The sequence below is a fragment of the Grammomys surdaster genome, unplaced genomic scaffold, assembly GCF_004785775.1.
Source record: "Grammomys surdaster isolate TR1022 unplaced genomic scaffold, NIH_TR_1.0 136, whole genome shotgun sequence".
NCBI lineage: Eukaryota > Metazoa > Chordata > Mammalia > Rodentia > Muridae > Grammomys > Grammomys surdaster.
The window spans coordinates 13241350-13251142 of record NW_021604594.1 but is presented as its reverse complement, the minus strand read 5'-3'; the positions used below and the strand labels follow the sequence as shown (position 1 = coordinate 13251142).

Below are 9793 nucleotides of genomic sequence, written 5' to 3'. Positions count from 1 at the left end.
GCCTTGGCTGGGCTTGTGTGGATAAAGCTAGCCTTGGCTGGGCTTGTTGCAGCATAATAAGCCAGAAAGAGGCAAAGAGCAGAAGTGGGTAGAGGCCAGGTGATACAAGGTCTTGGGTAGGATGGAAGAGTTTTGTTTTCAACACAATCAAAACAAAGCAACAGTAACAAAAAAACCTTTCTTAGTCTTTAAAAAGTCAGAGAAAACAAAAACAGTCTTCCCAAGATAACCATTATTAGCTTAGGAAAATGGATGCACTTCCCTTTACAGAAACTTTGGCTATAGAATCTAAACATAAGGCTATATCTAGCAAGTCAAGGAAATTCATCCATACTCAGGTCTTTCTCCAGGAACCACTGTTGTATTATTCCCACTTAGCAGACTCTGATCTAATTTAGTAATCCGTTCTTGTGCTGTAGTTCCAGTGTCATAGTGACAAGGCCTCAGCCCTGGAGGTATACAACTCTTCGTTCCACTCTTCACCCAAGGGATCCTGACCCTGTGCACTTAGGCACAGGCTCAATGGCAGTAGCTGCCAAGAACTAGTGACAGCGTAGGCACCATAGCTGTGCTGAGGCTGCAGGGTTGTCTAAGGATGTCAAGCGAAGGCTTCCTTAAGGAGAAACTAGAAATGGTTTATCAGAGCTTCAACTGGCCCTCAGTCATGGATGTTGTAGCCTCTCTTAGGTGACACTTGAGTTTTGAAAGTTAACTCTGAGACAAGTTGATTAGAGTAAAAATATACCTAAGTCAACCCTTCTAGCCAGTAACAAGGTGGTTTTGTCTTAACTGGAACTGGAGTGGTTTTAGCTGAGGCAGGTGAGCACAGGGGTAGCCATTTTGTATTAGTGTTGTACATGCATTCTTAGACTGAGCCTTAGCAGGGAGCAATCATTCCCCGGTTGTCTTTTCTGTTTGATAGATTCTTTTTACTCTTATTCCTATTTAGGGTGGGGTGGGAAGGTGGCAGAGATGCTACAGGAAAACCTTGTGAAGTCAGTTCTTTCCTTTTACCCCCTGGGTTCTGGGGATAGGAGTCAGACCTCTGGGCTTGCACAGCACTCATCCTTACTGTCCAAGACCTCACTAGTCCTTCTGTAGGCCATTGTTTTGTTCTGAGTGTAAACATGAGAGAAAAGGGGAAAATGAAAGGAAAAATACTGCTAGTCTTCAAACCATTTTGGTATTTTTGTAAATAAACTATGAAAAGACAATGTAAATAGCTATGCTTTTATTTCTTTCTAATGAAAACATATTTCATGAATGTGAGTGGTTACTGAAAGATTTTAACTTTTTTAAATATTTATTTTTCTTTTACCTGTATGAGTGTTTTACTGCATGTATGTATGTGCACCATGTGCATGCCTGCTGTCTGTAGAGGTCAGAAAAGGGTGTCAGCCACCATGTTGGTACTGGGAAGCAAACTGGGATCTTCTGTGGCCTAGTTAGAGACAATATTGCTGTGATGAAACACCATGACCAAAGCAATCTGGGGAGGAAAGGGTTTATTAAAGCCTTATGAACATCGTTGTTCAGCTGAAGGAAGTAGGACAGGAACTCACACAGGACAGGAACCTGGAGACAAGAGCTGATGCAGAGCCCATGGAGGGGTGCTGCCTACTGGCTTGCTACCCAACGCTTGCTCAGCCTGCTTTCTTATAGCACCAGGACCACCAGTCCATGGGTGGCCCCACCAATAATGGGGTGGGTCCTTCTCCATGGATCACTAACTAAGAAAATGCCCTACAGGCCTGCCTGCCTACTCGTATGTGCCCTGGTCTTATAGAGACATTTTCTCAATTGAGGCTTCCTTCTTTCAGATGTTCTAGCTTCAATCAAGTTGACATAAAACTAGCTAGCATATTCTGTTAAAACAGCAAGGTCTCTTAACTTCTGAGTTATCTCTCCAGCGCCAACATCTTCTTGATTAACTATCAGCTTGCTATTTGGCATGAGAATAGTTAGAATTTGTAGCTGCCTGTAAGAATAGAATGTTAGGTTTAGCCAAAGTAGAACTGTTTAGGGCAACAGTAAGCAGGCTTCGAAAAACAAGCCAAGTGTTGTTGCTGTATTTTAGCTCACAGTAGTTACTCAAAAATTGAAAGACTGTAAAGGCATATGAGATTGTGTTTACCAAAAGAGCATAAACTAATCAACGTAGAATCAGTATCTTTAAATAGCCGATGTGGGTTGAAGGTTTTAGCCTTTCTGTTTCCTAGCCAGATCTCTACATGTTCTTCTTTTCTTATTTCTAAACTATTTTCCTTCTCTTAGTTGACAAAACAGAATAAACCTATAAAGAGCTAAGCACATCACGGTGATTTTGTTGCCTTTAACTAGAAAAAAGTGGGGAAGTGGTGGGAGGACAGGAGAGGTGTCTCAGCGTAACACTGTCTAACTCCAGCTTCTCAGCACCCTCACAGGTAGATAACAACTACCTGTAAGCCAGCTACAGGCGATCTGATTTCCTCCTCTGGCCTCTTGGGGCACCTGCATTCATGTGCCCATACTACCACATAAATATACACATAATTAAAAATAAATCTTAAAAAATAATTAGGCAAAATGTATTTCATAATCCTTAAAACACACAGTTATAACCCCACTATTAATACCCAGTGCTTATTTATAATTTGTTACGAAGATACAAAATATAGATAAAACTGATGTTGTTGTTGTTTTCATAATCCATAATTAAAAACAAACAAACAAACAATAAACCCTGGGCTCCGAAGTTAAGAACCCTTGTTACTCTTGCAGAGGACCTAGGCTCAATTCCCAGTCTGCACATGGTGGCTTACAACTAGTTGTAACTCCAGTTCTGAGGGATCAGACTCCCTCTTCTGACTTCCAAGAGCATCAGGCAAGCATGAGGTGTCGGGAAAATACTCATCTTCATAAAAATGAATTACTTTTTAAAAAAAAGTTCAGTTTATATCATGACCTATATGGATACTTGTTTTCTTTTCACTATAAAAATTCCTTACATAATCATCAAACATATTTAAAGTTTAGAAATTTAAAATTACTGTTTAAAAACTCTTTAATATGATTCTTTTTTTTCTTTTAGTCTACTAAAACAATTTTTTTCCTCTTGAGATGGAGTCTGATTATGTAGTATTGTCTGGACTGGAGCACACAGAGATCCTCCTGCCTCTGCCTCCCAAGTACTGGGATTAAATGTGCACACCACCATGATTGACTAATTCTTTTTCTTTTTTTCAATGTCACTAATAAAACAGCTCCACATATTTGCTGGTAGATTGATGTTTAGTTGGCCATTTGACTGGTTTTTGTCTGATATTCTTGAGAGTAGAGTCTCTTACATTTTTATCCCTGGTGCCAGTACAGGCTAGCCCTTAAATATTTGTTTGGATTTATTAGATCATGTCTTTCTACTTGGAAAAGCCAAACGAAAACCACCTTTCTTTAAGACATTGTACGTTAACTTCAGTTGCAGGGATCCATCACCCCCTCCTTCCATAAGCACAGGGCATGCACACTGTGCACAGACATAAATGCAGGCCAAGCATACATATGAAAATAGTATGGAAAAGACATTGTACTCAAATGCATAGCAGAAATGGAAACCCACATACTTCCTAAAGTGAGTGTTTTAACTTGCAGGTGAGCATATGTAGCAGCTAAGTTTCAGCGCAGCATTCCTGGTTAAGCCTTCCTTGCTTTGTTGTTCCCTTCTGTCGCCTGTGATTTCCAGGGGTTTTAGATCAGACTTTTACAGAGAACACTGTTGCCAGCTCAGTCTTTTCTTTTTTTTGTTTTGTTGTTTTTGTTTGTTTGTTTGTTTTCGAGACAGGGTTTCTCTGTATAGTCCTGGTTGTCCTAGAACTCACTCTGTAGACCAGGCTGGCCTCGAACTCAGAAATCCGCCTGCCTCTGCCTCCCAAGTGGTGGGATTAAAGGCATGCGCCACCACCGCCCAGCAGCTCAGTCTTTTCAAGTGTGGCTTAATTTTTAAAGTCATTTCATGGCAAGGAATGTTGATTCTTTTTCTTTCTTTTTCCTTTCCTTTTCTTTATTATTTTCTTTTTTTTTTAAAGATTTATTTATTTATTTTATGTATGTGAGTACACTGTAGCTGTCTTCAGACACACCAGAAGAGTGCATCAGATCCCATTACAGATGGTTGTGAGCCACCATGTGGTTGCTGGGAATTGAACTCAGGATCTCTAGAAGAGCAGTCAGTGCTCTTAACTGCTCAGCCATCTCTCCAGCCCTGTTGGTTCTTTATGATATTTTAATCTACAAAATTACTTTTTATCAACTTCATTTAAAAATATAATGCTCTAAATTATATTGAAGAGAATGTTTTTAGCAATATTAATTATAATCTGTATATTGAAGAGACAGTCTTAATATTCTGATGATGAATAATATTCTCTATTTTGAAGAGAATATTCTTAATATTCTGATAGTGAATAATGTTCATTATCAAAAGAAAAGCATTGTAAATGGAGAAATTAGTATTTCAAACAGTTAGTATGTAAAGCAATTTTCTTAGAAGAACAAAGAAAGCAGATAGTGTAGCTGTGAAGCCCTGGGCTGAGAGCACGTGTTCATTCACAAAGGGGCATGGTGTGTCAGTACAGTGTGTATTGGTGCGCCAGCTGAGAAACCTGGCTGCTTGGATTGTCCCAGAAGCTGATTCTGTCCATTCACCGTCTTCTTCCAACATTCTGAATCTCTATGCTCACTTTCCATGACTGCCTACCTTCTCTGTGCCCTGCTTCCTGGCAAAAGCCCTTTCCCCAGAGACTTTATTCTCCCACACATAGTCTTTCATCTCTGAGGCTTCTGTGCATAGTTGCAGATTTAGTGTTAATTTTTAATCTAAGTGCAATTTTAGAGTCTTTATGGTTAAAACTATTCTAATCATTTCTTTATTGACCAAAGGCTGTAATGTTAATTTTATATCCTTGGAAAGTTAAGGTCTTAGCTGGTGAGTAAAGTCTTCTTGGCAAAGCTTTTTATCCTAGAGAAAGGACCAGTTCCTCTTGTCAGTATTGTTTATGTGATGAAGAGGGCAGTGGTGTTGTGTTGTTTTTAGTTCATGCTCCTCTGGTTCTCAGAGAAGGGAACATGCGTTGTCTTTGCCATGAACTTCTGAGCAGCTTAAATCCATTGGCATATTCATGTTATATCAATGCAAACCTTTAGACAGTTTTATAAACAACTTGAAATAAAGGCAGTCTGATCAAATCACTGACTTACTAAGCAAATCATATTTTAAATACTTCACAAAAGCTACATATTAATGGCTTATGATACTCTCAAAGACAATTATATTTACAAGCTGTCCTTTAAAATGAATTCCAGAAGTGAGTCTTTTCTAAGATTTGGTAGCTCATGAGTTCAGGTCTTCCTCCTCCCTGAATGTGTGCTTTAATTATTGCAGAGGTTTGTTGAAGTCTGAGAGTATAGTGGTACTGCCTCATTGCATAATCATTATATATTTTTTTCCTGAGACTAATTGAGTTACAGTGTGGTAGTCAGTATTATCACCTTGTTTTCTATTAGCATCTACCTTTTGATAATAGTAGTGATTTGCATTTTCCAGGTTGTCCCTTCTGAGGTACATTATTTACTATTACAAGATGAAGTTAGTCAGCTGATAATAGCTAAGACTTTTCTTTTAATATGTCCTCTTGTCCTCTCCATCATTTGACTTTAAACTGCTGCTGAGCATTGAGAATATAGTTAGTGGATGTTTGGGATGGAGACTGTTATCTAATTGCACATTTAGTCATAGTGGTACTTTCTCTGGCTGAGTCACCAGGAGAGTTTGGTAGCCCTGTCACTCTTGAGTTATTATTCTTTCTAAACATTAACTTTAGAACTGGGTTAATATATCTATTCATGTACATGTAATTACTATTTAACCTATTTCTAAAGAATTTTGCTGATATTTTTAATGCAGTCTTAACAAAGTGAGTTATTATTGAACTTACTGAATAGAATCATTGATATTTGAAATCACCCAAAAAAGGAAAAGACAATGAAGGTGGAAAATATTTCTGATGCCTCCCAACAGATAAATAATAATAACTTTACTATTTTCCTCAATCTCTCTAATATGTATCTGTAAAGAAATTAGTTTTTCAATTATCAAGTTACATATACAATTTAAAGAACATAGACTTCCTATTTTGAAGATCTTTGGTATGGAAATGTGGTGCCTTACTCCGATTTAATAAACATGTATTTGTGTTTACAGCACAGTAGACAAGCAGCTGCTACACAATGCCATTCCTGTGTGCAGCTGGAGCTTAGACTAGCAGAAGCCTCACAGTGACAGGGACAAAAAGATAAGGAATGAACCTAAGAGAAGCCAAAGGATTAAGACATTACTGTGTTACTTTAGATGCATTCCTTCTTAGCTATATGGAATGATATATGCAGCACCTAAGACAGTGTCAACCATTAGTGAACTGTATCAAGTTTCCTGTGGTCACATAATTGTTTCTGTTATATTTAATCATAGAATTAGAAACATTGATTTTGTTTTTAATATTGTTTGAAATATAAGCAAGAATTATTAGCTCAGAACACAAACATTCTAGCTATGACTTTTTGTCTGTATATATTACTGATTATATAACTAGGAATTTACCTTCTGTTTAGTAGACTAGTAAGTAAACTCAGTGCAACATAAAATGTGTTAGTCTCTTAATGTTGCACACTGAAAGATTATTTTAAAAAGATTTTTGGGATTGGGAACATTTGTGGTAAAAATTTAACCAGAAGATGGCAGTGATGAGCCTCCTATACTTCCTGCTACGGTAATCAAAAAGTTTTCCAAATGTCATAGCATGAAATATGCACGTTTAACTTAGTGTTGAGACATTGGAGAAAAAAAGTTGCTATTGTCTTATATACTATGAAGAATGTCTGCTGTTCTCTAAGAAGGGATTAAGAATATTTTGGGTATCTGTATCTTTGTCTGTACGTTCAGTTTTTTCTGAGTACTGGGGTAAGGAAGTTACCATACATCTTGCTGTGTGTAGTTTGCATGTGTCGCTTTGTGTGCTGCATCATGTCTAGAAGGCATGCTGTTTTATGGCCTGTTTGCATTTTCCATCGAAACTGCTGGAAACTAATGAACATTTTAAAGGAGCCATTCCTTTATCTGTATCATTTCCCTAAATTGCCTCTTTTCAGTGGAGAAAAATATATTAATTGAGACACCAGGAGTCAAATCCAGGGCTATGCAGGCACTGAACTACATCCCCAGTCCTAAAATTGTTTGAAAGAAAAGAAAAAAAATATTAGACAAAGGTTTAATATTTTAAAACAAATCTTGAAAACCAGAAATTAAATTATTTGAAGCATATTTCAAAGTTTTAATTTTGGCAGTGTAACCAGTTAACACATAAAATATGATGATCTTATAAGAGTGACATTAAAAGGGGAGAAGGAATGCTCTCCTTTGAAATTAGTGGCCGCCTTTGGTGATGGACGAGATGAAGATACAGCTTTCCATAGTCTTGTCTTTTAAACGCAGAAAGCCTGAATGCATCTTGCCAGAGAAATCGCATGAGTCTTCAGCATGGTTGCTAACTTTGTCTTTCCCCTTTCTTCCTACTGTTCATTTTTACCCTTGTATTTCTGTTGTCTGGTTTGTCATTATTTTTCCCTTTTTGTTAATTATTTCATGTTAAATTATTTTTGAAACACCATAAGCTGAGCAACCTCTCCGTGTAGTAACAGCGGATACCTGTCTATTTCACTATTTAGTCCCTCCTCCTATGTCTCCATCCTCCAAGTCGGTGAGCACGCCAAGTGAAGCTGGAAGCCAGGATTCTGGAGATGGCGCCGTGGGCTCTAGGTATGTAATTCTTTCCTAATATTTTAATGATAGAATAGAATGCATTCAGTGCCAGATGCTGTCAGTGCTTTAGAGAGAGTCTAAATATTTACATTGACTTATTACTTACTTCTTAAACTCCAAACAGCATAGAAATTCTCTGTTGTAAATTGGGGTAACTTTTTGCAACAGTACTTTAGCTGTCACGTTAGTATTAAATAGCTGTGTTTTTATGATAATTTATATTAAAAATAGAGGTTCATGAATTTAAACTTGTTCTACTTAAACAAATGTACTCATTATTCTGTGAATGTTTTGACTATGAATAATGTAAAACATCTTTGTTGTGCTTAATTTTCCACTTGGTAATTGAACATTGAAACAATTCAATTAAACATCACAATTCTGTTCTATTAAGTAGCTGATTCTGCTAAATAAGATGAAAAAAATAATCATAACACAAAATATCAGCCCGGGAAAGGTGGCTTCTGGCAGAGGATTTGGCATTGCTCCACATCTGCCAACCCACAACCTTCTGTAATGGTAGTTCCAGGGGTCTGACTCCTGACTGCTGCAGGCACTGCACACACACACAAACACACACACACACATTGTGCACATATAGACAAACAAAGTGCATGCACACAAATTAAATGAAACTGTAAAAGAATGCATAGAGTATCAGGTAAAGTATTCAGCCAAGGAAACACTGGTTTATTTACCAGGTTCATTGAGCTCATGTCTGCCTCATAAAACTGTATTCCAGTTTATTTTAGGATTCTACGGACTTGTTGAAACTTGTTTTTCAGAAATTCAGTAATAGTTCATCTTTTTTCTAAAAAGCCATTTTGGGCAAAGTATTATCAATTCTTCCTGTATCCTGTTTGTACAAAGCAATTGGAAAGTTTTTATTTACCAGCACCCTGTTACAGCTGAAGTGAGAGTAATCACAACAAGTCAATGCACAGCTGACTCAAAATCCTTATTTGGGGCCAAGAAATTAAAAGTCCTGCCCAGGAAAACATCGTAGCATCATCTTGGGCTGGGTTATGACTCGCTAAGGACTTACCTACCATGTTTAAAGCCTAGCTGTTAGTCTGGTCCCCAGCACTACAAGAAAAAAAGTTATTGAACCTTTTCAGTTTTATTTTTTTCACCCTTCGTGTGTGTGTGTGTGTGCCCTTCTGATTGAAAATAAAAATAAATAATTAAGTCTGATAGAGAAAACAAACAAACAAAAAACTTCACAAACAAATTCTGCAAATAAAAGGGGTTGGGTGGGGCTGGAGAGTTGGCTCAGTGGTTAAGAGCTCTGATTATTCTTCCAGAGGCCCTTAGTTCAATTCCTAGCAACCACATGGTGGCTCACAACCATCTGTAATGGAATCCAATGCCCTCTTCTGGTGTGTCTGAAGACAGCTGCAGTGTACTCACATACATTAAAAAAAGTTGCCCTGTGCCCCCACACACAAATAATAAATAAAATTTTAAAAAATTTTTGTTTTTAAGACAGAGTCTCGCCGTGTAGCTCAGGTTGGCTTGGGACTTGCTCTCTATATATAGACCAGGGTAGCCTCAAACTCAGACTCACTTACCCCTGCCTCCTAGTGCTGGATAAAAGGTGTGTGCCACCATGCCTGACACTTCCACATTCTTTTATGTAAATATGCCTGTACTCCTTTAAATAACTAATATTTAGATATTTTTGACTGATATTTTCAAGTGAAGGTTTTTCTCTTTGTAACAGCGAAAATATTTCTCAACGTAAGTTACTATATTTACTAAATTTCTTTACTATTAAATATTATTTTTTTCTTTTTTTTATTTATTTATTATATATGAATACACTGTAGCTGTCTTCAGACACACCAGAAGAGGGCATCAGATCTCATTACAGATGGTTGTGAGCCACCATGTGGTTGCTGGGATTTGAACTCAGGACCTCTGGAAGTGCAGTCAGTGCTCTTA

The 9793-nt window shown here is 37.5% G+C and overlaps 1 protein-coding gene across 2 annotated transcripts in view; it reads left to right on the top strand.

Moving 5' to 3' along the window:
* Dync1i2 (dynein cytoplasmic 1 intermediate chain 2) overlaps nucleotides 1-9793 on the top strand; it is a 48435-nt gene that overhangs the window by 7151 nt on the left and 31491 nt on the right. For both annotated transcript variants that reach the window (XM_028762863.1, XM_028762862.1), the window contains exon 4: nucleotides 7756-7846. In XM_028762863.1, coding sequence (XP_028618696.1) covers nucleotides 7756-7846 — 91 coding nt within the window. The remainder of the gene's footprint in view (nucleotides 1-7755; nucleotides 7847-9793) is intronic.